Here is a 19202-nt window from a genome sequence, read left to right as displayed (position 1 = left end):
AAGAAGCCATTTTCCACCTTTCTGAGGACTCATGTCTAAGCAGCAGGGGAAAGAGAGCTGCTCCAACATATACATTATGCATTTTTGCACATCTCTTGCCTTCACACACTGTGGTCTGTAGTTTAAGGCACCATTTTGAGAATGTTCAAATTTCAAGATGCCACCTGAGGCAGATGGACCACTGCTGCTCCCGTGCTCACACTGAATGAACAGAGGTGGCCCCAGGCAGCTGCACTGAAATGGTCACAGTTAGAAATGTCTATTTGGAGTGCTGTGTGGAAATCAGAATGGAAGGAAGCTCCTTTGGTTTGGGCATTGCTCTGATCGCCATGTCTCCCAGACTCATAGAGGATGCAGGATTTCAGCACAACCTCTCTTTCTCTCTCCCACAACCTGTCCCTCTAGAGAGTCTCTAGTTTCCTCTTATCTTAGGGAAGAAAGCACAAAATATAAATTTTAAATATCTCACTTTGCATCAAAGAGCCTCCACTTACAGTGTTCTCCAGGAACAGCAAGCTATGATAAGCCTTTCTGCCCCAGGAATGGATGGCAAAAGGAACTGAACAGGCTGGACCAGACAGCCTGATGTGCTTTGCACTAATCTGCTGCAGTGTCACTGCATCTGCTCTCAGATGCTGTTGACATCTACTGCAAAGGAACTGAGATCACATTTTTCAGCAGGTGGCGTAGGTGGAGTCCTGTAGCTGGTAGGCAGATTTAACAGCAAATCCCTATAACAGCATCTATTTTCAGCTAGAAGAAATGTTTCTTTTGGTAAGGATTTGTCTGTCCCAGGAGGGCTCCTGTCACCCTCTTAAGTTTGGAAAATATTCTTAGTCCTCCAGCTGTCAGTTTTTGCATCCATCAGTCCTATGCCCATTTGATGGCAAAAAAGCTGCCATTTTTCACGTAATCTTTTAAGTATCAAATGACAGGCATTCACATTAATTTACTCCATCCGTATTTTTCTTATCTCAGTTTTTATGACTTCATTCGTGTTGAACTATGGCATTATACAGGCTCCTTCTAGCAGTGCTCCGTAGTCCTGCCAGAAATATTTCATTAAACTTTGCACAAGGAACAGATTTCGTCACCTTAGTTTCACAGTCTTTCTTGGGACCAAGGGACTGTCATTTATATTTGATGGATTTCTTCCCAATATTTTGAAACAGTTTTGAATTGTGTCCTTTCTTTCCTACTGCTATTAATCTTCCAAACCCATGCACAGTCTGAATACAATAGGCAATGCGTTAGTCTGTAGTATATACTTTATCCCTCTTATAGCCAAACTTTCCCAGTTACCACAATGTACTTGTTTTAGTACATCAGTTGGCTGAAGCTGGGTGACAGGTTCACCAGTTATTTGAGGGCTGGAGTATGCGGGAAGAGATCACATTCCCAGATCATACGTCCTTTTCGTCATTGCGCAGACCTCAACTTCAGAGCACTTTGCATAGGGAGACTATACCACCATTGCCAGTTTACTAGTGGAGCAACTAAAGACTCAGAGGGCAAAAAAAGCTTCTCTGTGGTTACCTGGGAGGGCTCTGAGCAGGATCCAGCCCTCCCTCAATCCACCTGGCTCCTGGAGTTGCAATGAGTCGCCATCAGGAAACAAGAAATCTTTTGAATTAGAATAACTGGATCCTGTACTGAAGAGTATGATGCAAGTGAACACACAATCACTTTTTTCAACCACAGCCAATATGACTAAAATAGCTTTTTTCTGGTATTTTACTTCCTTTTTAAAAATCTGCTGCTAAATATTAGGATGATTGATCTAGGGATTTTCTGGTCATCACTGCTGTTTCTCCCTCATTAGAAACACAGATCTGTTAGTGTCTGACTAGAAGGCTCAATCATGCTATTACTCACCCGGGTTGTTCGGCTGGCTCCACTGTACTTATCAGAATGAGTAATGGTTCCAGGACTGACCCCTTCCCTTGTTGAAGTCTGCACTAGTAATTATTTTTTTCTAAGCTATCTTGATACTTTTCTGAAACATGACAGAGGATCTATCGCTAATAAGTAGTATTTTCCCAGCTTAAGTCTTGAAGTGCCAGCCCTACAAACACTTATGCACACAGTAACACAGTTCTTCATGTGCTGACACATTCAGGCACAGAAACATATCTACCACATTCTTAATTGAACAGTGCTTGTGATTTTGAAGTTTAAAACTACCAAAAAGCAAAGAAACAGATGCAGTTCTAAGTCAGTCACTTAAATTATCTCAATTGCCCGGAAAACATAAGAACCTAATATAAATTGAAAACAGTGGTTTTGTTTATCTAAGGGTACTGAGGGCATGGGTGCTGCAGGCTATCAAGAGGAGGTTCCTCATAAGCTTGCCTTCTGTAATTTATTTATTGTCTGAGACTGCAAATCCAGAAAACAGATTACATGGGTAATAGATCTCAAGAGTATCTGTGACAACAGGACTCATCCGCCAAGCAAGACCTGTCTTTAGTTCTCAGCCGTGCTCTGTAATAGCAAGGACAAACCTGTTGTTATGCTCTTCTCTCCCCACGTTTATCTGACTTGACAGCCCTTATTTCTGCTCCAGGATTCTTCCGACTAATTAAGAGTAGTTACTTTAAATGAAGTAAATAAAACTGAAGAACGTCCCTATTGCATAATATGAAAATATTTACCCAGTCCCTCAGGCTCAAACTCTAGTGGCAAATAACAATTATATGAAAAGAAGGCAAGACCTCGGGATGACTTCTTTAATGTTTCCTTTGATAGGGAAATAGATTTATGGCTGAATAAAGCTGTTCCTGCAAATTTTTGCACCAGCAAATGAAAAATGGGTTGACAAAGGCTGATCTTTTGTTGCTGTTTTTCTGTAAACCACAAGTTGGTGAGAGGCAGCAGGACAACAGAGGTTCAGGCCTTCCACATTTGGAGAAAAACAGGATGGGTAGGGCTGCCCATTGCTCCTCAGCATCAAAGATAAGGGACAGAAAAAGGAGCTGACAGATAGTATCTTCAATGTGGAAAAGGTAAGGGTCATAACCTTCACTAGCTAAAGATCTCATCTGCAGCTAAATAGAGAAGGTTGGTGTTTTCTAAAGGAAGTCTGGATGGGTTACCAGGTCTCTGGCAAAGAGGGGAATTTTGCTTGAGTGGCTCATTAAATCTCTCACAGGGCTTGGTGGAAATTTATGTGGTCACTTCATACAATAGCATGCCCTTTGGAGAAAGCTGTACTAGTATATGACAGGGAAGAATAATTTGAAGTAAACATGACCACCTCTGGAAGACAACTCTCAACAGAGGCTAAGAAAAGACATTTCTGCTAGAGAAATAAAAGGGGAAGGAATTTGCAGAATAGTAAACAAGACGTGAGGTTGTTTTGAGGAGATGGAAGCTGTCACTAAAGACAATAAGCATCTGGTGCTGTTAATTACATATCAGGAGCCAGATGAATCATTACAATGACTAAATCCAGTATAGGGCTAGTAGGACTGAAGATAAGTCCATGGTTACATGTTTGAAAAGGTAGCGCAAGTACTTACACATCTTTAGTAGTCCCTGTGGCACCTAGAATGGAAAAAAAAAAAAAAAAGCGTATGTTTACAAGATAATGGCATAATCCTGAAACAAACTGATAGTACAGTAAATGTTTTTCTGCCTTTCTGTCCTAAACAACCTCCTTACATGCACTGTAAAAAAGAGGCAGATATAGCAACAGGCGTCTTCTATTGTCAGAGAACAGATTTCTCATGATTATCTAGTTTATCCTTAATGATTATCTGTATTAGCCCTTAAGTCTGTCATACTTAGACCTGGGCCAGATTCTCAGAAGGTGAAATGATGGTGCTGTGGACCAGTGCCCAGCTGCAGTCACTCAGGATGAGAGCAACATAAGATAACATTCATCTTCCTGAATTTTTTTATGCTTCACTTTGCCCAGTCCTCTGGTGGTTTTGTCTGTTACGAACTGGCCGCAGCTAACCAAGCAGTTACTCCCAAATGCCTGTTAATTTTGTCCACATGCCATTTGATCCAGTTGTAGATTTGGCACTATGTGTGTAAACGCTGCTCCATTCTTCCTGCCAGATAAACAATGTTTTATAAAACAACTAGACAGAAATAATATAAACATTGGGCCACCATCCATCCAAAGCCCCAGACATCTAAATAGATCAACCACCCCTTAATTCATCTTACTATTTAACAAAAAAAAAGCAAAAAGACAAAAGCTACAATTAGGCTGCCTGATTTCAGTGATTGATTTTTTGGTGACTCAGATGCTTCTTGCTGGGAGAGGAACATGCACTCAAGTACGAACTCCTTCCTGTTCCTCCCAAGTTATTAATGACGCGTTGCTATTGCTGGTATGTTGTTCAGCTGAGTAACCAGCAAATTATCCCTTCTATTAATTACACAGGCTAGGGTAGACACTAGAGAACCTTTCACTTCTCTTCTTCCCTTTCCTCTCAGTATTTAGCTCGAAGAGACTATCTGAGCTCACTCTGAAGAAACTACAGTTGCCAATCTAAAAGATTTTTACGGGTTTAGAGATTTTTTTCTTCCAGTCATGGCATTTCATTTCTTGGAAAACTTTATTTTCACTGCTGAAAAATATCCATGAAGAGCAAACATCTTTCATCGCACTCTGATGTATGAGAATCAGAGGTCCCTGACCTGATTTTAAACCCAGGGAGGAAGAGACAGTCCTGCAAGACCTTCCAGCAGTACCTACCTGAATGGACAGCTTGAATGGCAGGAAACTTCTCTTTATAACTAACTCTAGAGCGTAATTTAATTCCAAATTCCTTCTGCTTGACCATCCCTCCTTTTCCCATCAACAACATAGACTCGTCTTGCACGACCATAAACATTTCTTTTGTTAGCATTGAATCCAGAGTCTTCAAAATCTCAGTAGAGCTATATGTATCAAAAGTACTCTTCATTAAGCTGGAAGCACTGCGCATGATAAGCTCAGGTCTGAGCTCTCACACTTCATTCTGCCAGGCAGCCTTCTGAGACTTTTTGGCTCTAGAGGCACATCTACATGGTACTATCTATAAACCCTCCAAATTAATTGTGACCAGATGGATGGTTTGCATTGCAAACCTCAATCTCAGCTGACGTGGGAAGATGTCTTCTGCTACCCAGGCTAGTTCATTCAGAGTTAGCTCAGCTATGTATCTTCAGGGCACCACCCTGTACTTCCAGACAGAATCCAACCATCAGCAACAGCTCAGACAGCACACATATTGAAAAGCCTAGTCCTGTTGCTGTAGCTAGCAGGATTTAATTTTATTATTTTTTTTTTCACAAGAAATCATGCTTGTGTTCTGCATCAGAACCACAGTTTTTTCATTTTCTCGCTTCAACCTAAGCTCACTGCAAACAAACTCGATTTCTACAAAGAGGTTCGCAGTCCTTTGTGAGGCCTCTGCTGAGCCTTTATTGAGTCTGAGCCAGGGCTCTCAGTACTTGGGTCTTGGTTTAAAAATTTTATAGCACCTTCTGTGCAGGAAGTATAGCAAAAGTGTTTGATATGCAAACGGAAACCTTAACTGGGCAGGAAGAACTGAATGTCTAGAGGACAGCTGCAGTTCTGTACGGAGATAGTCACGTTTCAGTCAATTGCCAAACACACTTCAATGCTATGCCCTTGTTCAACGCCATGCCCACGTTCAGTGCGGTACCCATGTGCTAGGTGTGCTGCCCACAGCAAACTGCAGTACTCTGCATGGGAGCCAGCTCTGGACACAGGGCTGCACTTATCCTAAGACATCTACCTGCTAGGCAAACCTTACGAGCACGCTGGGACAGGAGCTGTCTCTCAGACCAATCAGCTTGGTCTTCATGTAGAGCCACGAGGCTGTGAATGTGTTTGAGAACAGAGGTGTGCCTCTGGCACTCTCACCTTGCAGCACTCGTTTCCTTTGACATTAGGGGGGTGTACCACAGCAGAAATTCATTGCAACTTTTTGAAATGCACCTCACATAAAAGCATAATGAACTAAGCACAATGAAAACAAAATCACTTTTTAAAAGATTGTTTTTATTGGCTTGTTTCCTATTGTTTTTATAAGCACAAAGAATTAGGTTATCCTCACTTCCATTGATGGGATTCCAATAGTGTTATTTCTCACTTTCACTAGCAACAGTGAAACAAGAACTTAGTCCAAATTCAGTTGGGTTCCACTGAAGTATCTGATATAGACCTGAAAGTGGTTCCAGTTCACAAAGCAGTTTTTTTGCTGGAAGTGCTATGAGCTTGGGAATGAACATTACCTCAGCTCGTAACTATCTCTACATAAAAACTAATAAGATTTCTTCATTAGGGAGAATACCCCTTATATACAGCTTTTTATTTTGTAACAGATCCAATAACATCACAGTTTATACAGACTTGTGTTTGTTTTTAAGTCCAGCCCACTCACCCTCACTCCTGTTACTTCAATGATATGTTTCTCTAACTCTTCCATGTTTAGTAACCAACACATTATTTTATAGCTTCTCAAGTTCCTCCTGCCAGAAGTTCAGCAAAAGTACCTTACTTACTATCGGTTCCCAAACAGTGCATAGCTATTTCACAGCTGCAAGACTTAGTGCTCTTGTAGTCATGATGTTATAAAAATATGACTTGAAAAATATTTGAAATATATTTCAAAAATATTTTTGAAAGGCTATTCATTTTTCCAACTACATCAGTTTGGTCTAAAAAAAAAAAGGTAGCTCTTTACCCCACAAACCTTGTCTAATAGATTCCTGCTGGTTTGGGCCCCCCAAGGCTGTTCCTGCAACACAGCTAATGGGTATGCTCTAAGTAGAGGCAATAGCAATGAAAAGAGCTGAACCCTCTCTGGTGTCCTGCTGGGAAGACTGGGACCTGAGGAATTGCAACAGGCACCACATTTCTTCCCTGGCAGAACTCTAAATGATAGAGCTGAACTCTGTAGACTGCCTAGCCTTATTCCACCCACTTCTCTAGCAACTTCCCAAGCCTATCTAATCACAGAAATAGACTGGGGGTAGCCAGAATAATAACTAATAAAGAAGTACTGAGTTCTCCTGAATGACCCCTCTGCTTATACATCTACCAGTAAGACCATGGATGCATTTTAGCACTTCACAGCTGCAGGAAAAGGAGGAGGAATACAGCCTGCAGAATAAACGAGGCACATTCAGACATTCATCACTCTGAACACGAGTGATTACAGGAGAAAAACATTCTGCCTAGGATGGTGAAGCTGGGATCCCTCACAAAACATAACGTTGAAACAGTCACAAAAGAAGGACAAATATATATCATCCCAACGCATCTTCCATTCAGTGAGAGGGGGTCCGCACTTCCAAAACAAAAGCAGCTTATTACTTGTAGCCCTGCAGAATTTCGGTAATTGCAGGACAAATGAAAAAATGTTTGAGAGGAACTGACTGCCACAAAGTATATTGTTCTACACTGAGGCATGCATCATGAGCAAATGTGGAAGACCAAAAAAAAAAAAATCAGAAAAACAGATGAAGGATGAGAGGCAACCATTTACATGAATAAAAACGTGGATGAAAAATATGCCAGCATCTGGCTTGAGAGCAGACTATGAATGATTTTCTTATTAATTTCTAACAATTATTTTCATACAATATTTTATTGCAAATACTCTAAATGGTAATAAAAATCAAATTTAAAAAAAATAATAAAAAAAAAATTACATGTATACGTATACAACACAAGATTACAAATGAGTTTCCTATTGTTTTTTTCCCTTCTCATTGGCTCCAAAAAACAGCAACATGGAATCAAATCCTAACTTCCATGGAGTTATGCTAGATCTAGCTTGATGTAACTGAGGGTAGAATTAAATCAATGTACCTGAAATCGATTACTTCAACTCATCAGGTGGCAGTTTGATACACAGACATGACCTGATCAGACATTAATCTCAAAAATTGCTTTAAATAGAATGGCAGAGTGGTTTCCTGGGTATTCCACCAATCTGAAGTTAATAAGTCTGTATAAACTTGGTGCGAAAGTTCTCCTTCATTGTAATTTGGCAGTATTTTAAGCTTCCCACAGAGTAACAGCTTGTCTGTATATTTAAATCAAGGCTAGACTGCCAGCCTCCACTGAGTACCATAATTTAAGGCGCTGTCATTGCTACTACAATTGATATAGAAAGAAAGAGGCAGTTAAAAAATTGTTAGTGAAGCAACACTAGAATGGAGGGAAATGCCTTAGCCCAGAAAAGAAGGAAATTAATGTGTAAGGGCGTGCTTTTTTAAAGACCAGAAAAGAAGAGCTCCTTTGGAGCTTCTGAAACATCAGGAAATAACATGAAAGAAGGATATGTGAGGCAACAAAACATCAGGAAAATACCAATTTGCTAACAAAATTGTTATGTGCTAATAAAAACTTTAATGGGATTTTTTCAAATAAATGTAATCCATAGTTAACATTTAAAACAGTGGATATAAGAAGGATGCATTTGCATCGGTTTACGCAGATAACACAAGTCACTGTTTCTCAGCTGAGGAGCCTTTAGGCCTCAAATCCTTTTGTCTGATGCTCTGGAAGGAAAAGCTGGAAAATTAGATTGGTATTCTGGAGTGCTGCACCACAGACAGAAATGCTATTCTAGATCATGTCTATTAGTTTAGGTCTTGCAGACCATAGGGCTGATAGCTCCTCTGATGTCAGTCCAGCCATGCAGCAGAAGATAATATCATTAGCTGAACTATCATTATATACGTGTCTGTTTAGGAAAAATCTCGTCAGGCTAAAACAGAAATTTTACCAGAGGAAGGAACTGGGGAGTAGCCTAACCATGTCTACTCTGTTCTGTGAGGTATGCTATAATATTATCCTTAGTCATATAATATGACAGAGAGTGTTACAGGTTAATTATATGTTATGCACCTCCAGCTTTGACATTACTGACTGTAGAATAGTCATAACTTCATTGAAGACGTAGTCATGCTGTGCAAGCCACAAAACTAATTTGTATTCATGCTGTACTCATGTCTTTTGGTAAGATGTTGAGAGCTAGACTTTTCTTAAAAGCTCCAGAACTCGGATTACAAATGGTACATCTTCTCCTTCCCCTACATAAAATTACTTTAGTTTTACAGACACGCTATGTAAGGAGTGCTAAACTGAAGAAAAAAATTAACTAGTAGATGGTGAACTTAATTCTACTACCAGATGTTGGTGACTGCAACAGCACAGGCTGCGCAGCCATTCCCGACTTACCCTGGTGAAACTGGGAACAGACTTGGACCTCCCAGAGCTATATTTGCTTTGGAAAGGTCTGTCAGTGTAACAGTAATAATTACATTATACTGATTGTGGATTTTACACAGCATTGTTATTTTAGCCTATGCTAAGCTACTGGAGATCTGTGGGCTATTTCTACAGAGTATGCAAGAGGTTGCCATGAAATGCAAGCTGAAGTATTTCGTGAGTAACAAACAGCACAGGCAAGCTAAACTACTGAAGGGGCTGTGCTATCACTGAAAATCTTTTAAGAAGCCAACACCTGTTGAAAATAGCTGCCTTTAGAGCAACTGCAGACACATTTATTTAAACCAACAAACTTTTAGCTCAGAGTAACTCACGAAACACCACCACGGTCAGGGTTGGCTTATTCAGCATTCACCTGTTGGTGCCCTGTTAGGAGCGTTATGCGGTGGCCAGGCCAACGGTGCTGGAGACGCTACCACAAGGTGACTAATAACCAGCCCAAAATGAGTATTGTCCTTTGAGCTGCTCTGACAGTTGCTCTGGTGCTTTTACCCAGCAGACAAACCCGGGATGTGAACAAGCATCGTCCCAGCTATGAAGCTCCAGTGGACAAGCAGGGAAACAACTTCAGGTCATGGCAATGCAGGAACCAATTAGCAGGAGAGAAGTCATGCATTTGCAGATGTGACAGCCCTGACAAGAGTGCTGGAAGGTCAAGCCTCAAGAGAGGCTCCCGATACATACATGATACCTCATTTATAAGCATTTAACAGCAGCCAAGTAAATAAAAAGAGCAGAAAAGCCTCCCGCTGCGAGCACAAAGCGCAGGGTTCAGGGAGACCAGCAGCACACTGCACAAGCCTGCAACTTGCAGGAGTCACTGCTGTTCACGCTCAGAGACATGCCGGTGCCGCACATCAGCCCTAGCATCACCCAAGGCACACCTCAAAGCAAGTCAACGCAGCAGGAGGCTGAGCCCCAGCGGGTCTCCCTGGCCTGGCCGCTATTTGGCTGTGCATTGTCAGGAGGTTACGGATTTAATAAATACAGCTGAAAGACTTAAGACAAGGAATGTAATTAGGCAGCCCTGTTCGCCAGGTGCAGTCAGGATGAAAAACGAGTTATAAATGCTCGTATTTGTAATTATACGGCGTATGGCCGCTATTATTTCCATACATTTCCCCTTCTGCGGGGGCAGGACGAAGAGCCGCGCCGCCTGCCCAGCTCTCCCCTCCCTTTCAGAGGGGGGGGAAGGAGCGGGGCCGGCCGGAGGGGCACCCCCACCCCGACGTGCACAAAACCTGGGGCTCGCCACGTCCCCGACCCCTCGGGCGGGCAGAGGGGGCACGAAGCCACTTCCCAAGGGGCACAAGTGGCCTCACAGGGAACCAAAAGGGGAACGAGGCTGGCACCCCCGGATCCTCCCGGTCGCGGCGCTGACCCTAAAACCCGCGATGCCCCCGGCGGGGCACACCGCCCCCATCCCCGGGGAGAGGCGGATGGCTGCCGGCAGGGCAGGATGCTCCCGGCCGGGGCAGCCCCCACCCCACAGCCGGCTTGAGGGGCGCCTTCCCCGCCCGTCCCCGGCCCCCCCGACCCCCGTGCCGCCCCCCTACCTCGCCCGCCCGTGCCGCCGGCCGTGGAGTTGCCGCAGCCCATGGGCGCCGCCCGGAGCGGTGCGGAGCGGAGCGGTGCGGAGCTGAGCGGCGACGGGAGGCAGCCGGCGGCGGGCGGAGCCGGGGGGGAGATAAAGCCGCGGGGACCCCTCCTTCTCCTCCTCCTCCTCCTCCTCTTCTCCTCCTCCTACTCTCCCCACCCATCGCCCGGGAAACCGCCGGCCCCTGCACCGCGCATCCCCGAGGAAACCCCCCCCCCCCCCGCACCTACCGGCCGGCTCCGCGTCCCCCCGAGGCTCCCAAACCCCGGTTTCGGTTCCCCACAAGGGTGCGGGGACCCCGCGGGATCCCCCCCCCCCCACGAGTGCCCCGAGCGCGGGGCTCAGCGACGGCCGCCCCTGGGACCCCCGGGTGGGCCGAGACCCCACTGCCCTCGGGGGGCGACTTCACGCAGGTGTCCGCCGGTTCCTCTCGGAGCTCCTCTTGGAATCAGAGAATCATTGAGGTTGGAAGAGACCTTCAAGATCATCTGGTCTTCCTACAGAAACGCCCCACTGACCCCGGAGACCCACCGGGTTGGTAGAGCTACGGATTCACCTTTCCCGATTCATGCCAAGAGCACAGAGAAGATGAGTTTGCAATGTCCACAAAGAAGCTTTTTTATTTATAATGTACATTGTTCCTCCCAAAGAGTTCGAAGTTCCTTCTAACCCAGACCTTTCTTCCGCACAAAGCACTAAAACATTTCCAAGCCTTGCTCAGGTACTCTTGCTCACAATTTCCAAATGACTGGATAGCCAAAACCCAATGGTTACAACCACAAATACTCTAGCTAGACAAACATGACTGCTGTGATAAATGTGTTTAAGGACATAGAAAAAAAAAAAAAAAAAACCTCTTAGGAGTGCCATATCAATGCCACAAGCATCACAAATTTCTTATGAACAATAACTGTCTTTATTACAAGAGAATCAGATAGCAAACGTTGTTTTATCTTTTAGCCTGTTCAGAGCAGAGAAAGAAAGACATCACAATTTTGTTTTGTATTTCCCAACAAGCACATTAAGACCAAGCAGCTCCATACACAACAGAGTCAATAATGTCGAGTCTCCTGCAGATTTATGCCCTGGGGTCTCTTCATGAGCTCCCTCGTGTCTACCCAGCAGTGAGCACACCTTGGAGCAGGGTGGGCATTTTAAGTTCTCCCTCCCCTGGCTGGCCACCTACTTCCATCACATCTGCAGAAACTCAGCATCTTCAAGGTCTTTGCCTGTCCCTCCTGATAAAATGAAATTGAACAATCGGTTCAAAATTTAATAAGGCAGAGCTAATGGGCACATGTGCACAGCCATACCACTCCTTCACCACCAGGAGCCCCAGGCACACAGGCATAGATTTTGCTTCAGCAAGAATCTCCCAAAGGCACATGCATTTGATGGCCAATTTTCTGAAAATCACATAGAAATACAAATTCTCAGGCTGAGCTTTCAAGTGCCAAGCATCAGCCCAAAGTGCATTTTTATGGCAAAGTTAAGAAGGAAGAAAGGGTCCTATGAAAAGCAGGGCTGAAAGACATGCCACTTCAGATCCTGTGTGGTTTTCTAATATGAAAACAAAAGATCTCGTCAACCCACATTGACCATAAACTTGCCACTGTGGAATAAGCTATGAGCATGGTTTTAATACTTAATTTTACCTGAGGGGAAGCAGTTGTGGTGAGCACAGCAGCCAAGCCATCTCCTCACATATGAGAAGAGGTGGCTTGGTGGCAGAAATCCCCTGAAGATGCCTTCACACTGAGCTGTTGGCCACAAGGAGAAGATATGAGTCTGAATAAGAAACCCATGGTTCAAAGAGAACAGAAGGACACTGCATCATCCTTCTAAGCACTTCCACTTGTCTTACAAGTTCGGTCTACCAAAGAGAACATGAGGGACCTATGTGCACAAATTAAGGGGTGCACGTTGAGTCCAATAGGGCAAGGCACTTCCAGCATACCCACCCAAAGCCAGAGCTAACAGCATTACCAGGAGACTTAGGAGAAAGGCAGTGTGATACGTTTCTGTATGTACTGTCCGGAACTGCTAGGAGCCAGCCCTTCCTGAACATCTTAAAAGAAGGGCCCTCAGGCAAACTTTGTCTCTTGGCAGCTGCATTGTAGGCGTCTCCTCTTTCAATTGAGAAGACACACTTTAGTTTCAACTTCACCCGTGCTTTGCACAAGTTATTTCACATTATTTCTGAAAATCAGAATGCTTTCTGAAAAGCAAAATGCAGTCACATAAGCAAGTTTATCAAGTGAATGTTTTGTGTTAAAGACCAGTGCTTTCCCTCCATCAGTGAGCTCCTGGCACCTGCCATCACTCACCCTGTGTACTCCATCGCCTCTGAGGAAGACTGGGAGGAGTATGGATAGGAACTTCTGTGAGAAAGCACTGTGTTATTCTTTCCCTAAATCAACCTAAAGTTTATGCAGTTGGAAGAGCAGGTTAGTTAACAGGGATTATCCAGATCTGAACTTCTGGTGATTTTCTCTTTTTGAACACTTTTGTTAGCCTGAGTGTTGACATCCAAACAATCTATTTCTGTCTGTCAAGCTTTAGTTACTTTTGGGTGTTAGCAAACACCCCTTATTTATACGAGAATGTATATTTTGCTGAATTATTTTTATCTAATAATCCATATAAAAACCTTATTCATCCATGTTTTTTTTTTCTAACAAAATACATGCTTCCAAAGGTTTGTATCTCAGCTCACACAAGTAGAGAAAAATAATAGTGCTAATACCATCTTCTAGGTATTCTCTTCTGAATAATATCTTTTAGATATAGAAGCTCTAAAAACCACAAGTGTCCTGAATAAATAAATAAATAAATAATCACCATTAGTATTTTCACCATAGTATTTTTTTTTTGTCAAAACAAATTTACAACAGGAATTTAATTTAGACAAAACTTTCCCACTTCAAGCACTGCACTACAAAACATTTATCAGAGTTAAATAATGGAAAAGTTCTGGTGGATTCTCACTTCCAGTGTTTTCAGGTTGAATGAAATTCCAGTGCTTTCATGTTACTGAGTATTATGTTTCTTCCTGGACAGTTTTATAGTCTTCCTACAGTGCTGCTGTTTTATAGCTAGCAACCTTGGTTAATAGTTTTCACTGCCTTGTTCAAATATCGTGATGCTGCATAGATGGCGACTGTGATCATTTAGTCACGGAAGGTCAGCCAGTTACAGCCCATTTTCCCAGTAAACCTACAGGGATGATTCCGTTTTAAAAAATCATTAGCCCAAGCCTACCATGAACAAAAGCTTTCTTGGGTCAGCTTGGGGTTTGCTTTTACATGTCAGTGGACAAAGATCAGTGCGTCAATACTTTCAAATGAAAAAAAAAAAAATCAATTATCATCACTGATATAAGTAAAAAAGAACTAATAATTAAAAAAAAAATCACAACCTTATTAGTAAAAGCTATCATGATTCCACAACCATTCAGAGTGTCTATTTAAATGGCAGAGGTTAAGAATTGGTTAAGGGTTAAGAACGTATACAGAGATCTCCACATTGCTGTGAACATTTTCAGAAAACCTCTTCTCTTCTCCCCTTCCCTCCCCTTTTCTTCCCTCCCCTCTTCTTCCCTCTCCTCTTCTTCCCTCTCCTCCCCTTTCTTCTCTTCTCTTCTTAACAAGTGTTAACAACTTTGTTCCGGAGAACAGAAGCCAAATGACATAACAAAATCCATAAGTTACCAAAAGGAAAATTCTCAGTTCCCCAAAGATCAGCCTTGCTTAGGACCCTCCCTCTGATAGTGGCTGAAAGAACAGAGGAAACTCGTATGATACATCCCCCCTCAAAAAACTCCCCCATTTAACAGCATTTGCGGTTCAGATCCTTCCTGAGGCAAATGTGGTTTCTATATATTTAGCAACCCTTAACAAATTTTTCTTCTGTGAACCTGTCCCACCTGCCCTTAAGCCCTTGGCAGCCAAAGCATCCCACTTTCCGTTTCTCAGCCACATCTGGTCTGAAGAACCTCCTTCTGTTTGCCTCAAGCACAACTCTTGTCCACTTCAACTGTTGATTGTTCCTTGTATCAGGATAAACACTGATGAAGCAGTCCTCCTGCCTGAGCCATTCAGGATTTTTGTTCTTCGCAGCAGAATAAGCAGCAAGGAAACAATCTGCCATTCACCGATGCCACTCATAACTTGTCACATCCCCTATACTAAACTGTAGTTAGCAGCAGTGATGGTAAGCTGTCATTTCCTGGCAGCTGTGTCAATAGGTAGTGAAAATACTTTGAAAGAGCTTATCTGTGAAAGGGTTTTCAAAAGGCAGTCTAGTGATTAAATTGTGCCAGTAACATCAAGCTTACATGTATATAGGGGACTCTGCTTGGAGATAGCAGCCAAACTGCTGTGCCCACCATAGACTTACTCAATCTGTTCAGTGAGTCCTTGCTTGCACTCTGTATTAGGAAGAAGAAAATGTGGACAAAGAGCTCCCTCTCAACTCACCACACCTTGCTTTTCCTGCATGCCCAGGAGCCCCACACTCAGCCTGTGGAAGCTGACTTCAGGAAAAAATCATTTAAGCTCTTCACTTTAAACAAAAAAGAGCATGTGTCAAGAACAAGGATTTTTTTTTTCTTCATAAGGCAAGATATTCATTCATCTATCTGTCCCATCTTTCCTGGAAGTGACAAATAAAATTCTCATTATTGGGCCAAATCAGACACGGATTGGGACAGAATCAACAAAATCAATGAAAGTGTAGTGTTCTCCAAAACCTGGCAGAATTGAACAGAAATCCACTGGTCAGCCATGGAGAAGCACAAACATATCACTAAGTGAACAGTAAGCGTGGAAGAAATGTGAATACTCCATTAGCTAATATAGTGGCTTAAAAGAAAAATAAAAGAAAAAAAGAATAAAAAAGAAACAACAACAAACTAGAACTGACAGAATCAATGTAATTCATTTTGTAATAATACTTCTTGAATGTGATTATTGTGAATAGTCATGAAAATCTGCTTGTTTTTTAAAGCTAACAGTCCAGAGCATATGACTCTTAGCTGATTCACAAGGTAGAAATGGAGTCCAAGAGTCAAATTTTCAAAGGCAACTTCATGAAGAAGTAAGCTGTAATTCAACACCAGTATCTTCACATGAGTGCCACATCTTTTCCTAAAAATGTCTTGATTTTAGCACACAGACTTGCACAGAGCCTTTGAAGAAATTGCTCCCAAGCTCAGCTATTACCCACTCCCTGCAAGATTTCTCTTTTAGAGTCATAGGGATCATTCAGTTTTGGGCCCTATACCCACATTTTCTCCAAGTTCATGGGAACATTGTAGGAGTCAGGATCACTGTATCAAGCACAAAGGTGATTTAGAAGGTATGTTTCATCAGTCTCCATAAACAGCTGCATTCATATTAGTGGCAGTGAAATGCAGTTCTAACATCTGCAGCACGTTCAGGCCTAGGAAAGGGAATTAGCAGATTTCAAAACACAGTCACATTTCAGCCATCAGAGTCCTCTCTGCAACAGACAGAGGAAAATAAGAAAATGTCCACCACAGAGATCTTTACGGGAATGCAATTCTGACTGCCCATGTCTCATTTCTTCAGAATCACGGTTTGGTAACAACCCCACCTTTTCCCTTTGCAGAAACAAATAGAGGGCCCCAGTGACTTTCAATTAATACGTTTCTAAATTCATGGAAAAAAATTTCCTTAATTCCCTTCCTTTACATTTGAAAAAGATGCTTGGTTTAGTGCTAATGCAGTTGCTGCAATCCAAGGTAGGTGCCCTTGAAAATAACAGATGGACAAATGCTTACATTGTGTATTCAGAAACAGTTTGGCATCCTTTCTGTGCCCAAAAGGTTGATATACGTGCTATATTAGATCCTTCTATTAAAAGTCTTATTAAAAAAAAAAAACAGGAGATGCATAACAGTGCTTCTTACCTCCGAGGTCACTCAACTTTCATTTTACTGTCTCCGATAACAACCAGACTCCCAAAGCTCTGTTCTGGAGGAGAAAAGCATCTTACTCAGTTCTTTTAATATGATATGCAGACAGAGTGATCTCTTTCTTCTGTCTCTCACTACATAAATTAATTTGCAAGATGCATCTAAATCAGCTTTTACAAACAAAGAACGGATCAGAAAAATGAAAAGATTAAAAAATGGAAAAAGGCTGGAGAAAAGAACATTATACTGACATGTCATTGAGATGCCAGTGCAGCAGAGCATCCCTTCTAAATTCACTGTCTCAAAAATGTATATGACAAAGGCAAGCTTCTCAGGAGATGCTCCTCTGCACAATATAATGGCCTGTCTTACAGAGTCACAAACTTTATTTTCAGGAAAGACCCGTTTGCACACAAGGCTCTTATTTCCTCAGTATTATGGGAAAATGGTATCCCTGCTTTTATTTTATTTTCATTTTCAGGCATTTTTTCAGATGTAAATGCTTCCTCTGAAGAACTGTTGATATAGATTTCCATTACAGATTTCCACCTGCAGTAATTGGTTTTGCCATATATTGCTAATGAAGCCAAATAGCACAGTTGCTGCCTCTTTTTTTGTGTGCAGTGTACCTGGAGATTGTAGAAATGGGAGACACATCCTCAGGATGAAAAACGTCATTATTAAATTCACATATTTATGTCCCTCTGATTATTTAACATATTACATTTTGAAGACTTAGGCTAAAATTTGCTAGTATTTTTACAATTAATATATATAATTCATAGTGTCTATATATAATTCACACTGAGCAGGACTTTTGTAAATTGTCTGTGCCATTTTATTGAAAAAAATGAACTTTGCTTCAGCAAATAGTTGCCACCTTAAAAAAGAGAGAACTATATTTCTATCAAAACTGCACCTCTTTCTATAAGTATGCATTTAGTACTAAAGGATGCTAATTATTTTGATTAATTGAAGTTGCTGTCATATTAGGCGTATGGGAAACAGAAGTTATTCATACAATTAGCAACATGGAAGCAGCGTGTTAGCTTATTCAAAAAAGACACCCACGTAGGGCAATTATATTATTTTGCATTGACTGACAAAGAGCAAACATATGTTTTTAACACTGAATTTTAATCAGAATGTGATTTTTGACAGACAAAATCTGAATAAATTTTAAGCGCTTAGAGGTTTTTGAATATATAATTTGAAATATTTATAAGAGCAAGGTATTTGTGCACACAAAATAAAATAAAGTGTAGGCAATCACTGTGCAGATACATGATGTTCTCACAGAAGAGATCCTTTTAGCACCTACATAAAGGGGACAATGTCCTCTCATTTATAATAATAAAGATGAAGAAATTCACTCTTCTTCTGAGATGGTGTCAGCTTCTGGACCCACAAGCTGAGGCGAAGAGTAGAGAGAGACACAGAAAAAAACAGAGATAGGGAATCTCTCCATTAAACGTTTTATCTAGTTTCATTAATTTCAGGTTTAACAGCATAAGGAGGCAACACACCAAAACCCAAGACTAGCTGTTCCTCAAAATATTAAAACACTATATACCAATAAATATCACATAACACTGTATATCAATAAATATCAAAAACACTAGTATTTTGCTTACTGCTACTTGTATGTTTAAATCTGTTTAAAAAATCATGACTTAGGGCTCTGAAAATGCATGAGACTGCATAAACATTACAAACTGAGCTTCAAGTAATTGCTGTGGAGATTTACTTCTTTGATTTCTGATTAGTGAGCATTTAGGTTTTGTGGCCTTACCTTTGCTCTTTCCTCCACGATAAGGAGGTGCAAAAAAATGCTTTTTGAGCAAAAATGAAATCTTGCTTGCCTCATAAGAAGCAGCTCTCGCTGCTTGGGGAATTACAGGCCTGGTAGCCCCACTCAGCAAGCCTGCCCAGAACGCTGCAAGAGTGAAACCACGCGTGCCGGCAGCACCAAACCAAACACACAGCAGTGTCACGAGATCTGGGTTCCAACCTAACGATAAACAGACAGCTTCTTTGAAACTAAGCTACTCAGTCTTGACATAGTTTTCAAGGTACTGAACATTGCTCCTTTTGGCAGCGCTGTGACACAGTGTAAATCAAACATAACATGACCTCGGGAGCTGTATGCACAAGCAGTTCCATCAAGCGAGGGCTGAAAAACTCTGCAGACTTTGTCATAGATTTCTTTCAAAGCCATTAAGTTTGTTTAAATGCTGATAAGAACATTTTCCATGACATTATTATTCCTGTTCTCCCAGTCCTAGATTTGCATTGCTGTTCTGCTTGGGGCTTTTTTGGTTTTGCTATTTCATACAGGTTTGATTTCGGAGGGTGAAAAACTAATTAGGAACCATGAGTCCCTTCTAAGAAAACCTCAT

The 19202-nt window shown here is 41.9% G+C and overlaps 1 protein-coding gene and 1 long non-coding RNA gene across 9 annotated transcripts in view; both read right to left on the bottom strand.

Moving 5' to 3' along the window:
• Window positions 1–10980, bottom strand: part of C1H12orf75 (chromosome 1 C12orf75 homolog) — a 219241-nt gene extending 208261 nt beyond the window's left edge. For 2 of the 8 annotated variants that reach the window (XM_068664505.1, XM_068664478.1), the window contains exons 1-2: window positions 10825–10976; window positions 3522–3546 (exon numbers count right to left, since the gene is read on the bottom strand). In XM_068664505.1, coding sequence (XP_068520606.1) covers window positions 3522–3546; window positions 10825–10867 — 68 coding nt within the window. In that variant the 5' untranslated portion in view covers window positions 10868–10976. Of the gene's footprint in view, window positions 1–3521; window positions 3547–10824 lie in introns of all 8 variants that reach the window. The other 6 variants (XM_068664468.1, XM_068664488.1, XM_068664498.1 and 3 more) reach the window with 6 other exon arrangements.
• Window positions 10981–11713: 733 nt separating this feature from the next.
• Window positions 11714–18759, bottom strand: LOC137850260 (uncharacterized). Its single transcript, XR_011092409.1, has 4 exons — window positions 18596–18759; window positions 16798–16861; window positions 12521–12625; window positions 11714–12103 (listed from the first exon to the last, which is right to left on the bottom strand). It is a non-coding gene; the product is annotated as an uncharacterized lncRNA (long non-coding RNA).
• Between the last annotated feature and the right edge of the window lie 443 nt (window positions 18760–19202).

This window comes from Anas acuta, chromosome 1, assembly GCF_963932015.1.
Source record: "Anas acuta chromosome 1, bAnaAcu1.1, whole genome shotgun sequence".
Taxonomy (NCBI): domain Eukaryota; kingdom Metazoa; phylum Chordata; class Aves; order Anseriformes; family Anatidae; genus Anas; species Anas acuta.
This window is presented reverse-complemented; position numbering and strand designations above follow the sequence as displayed.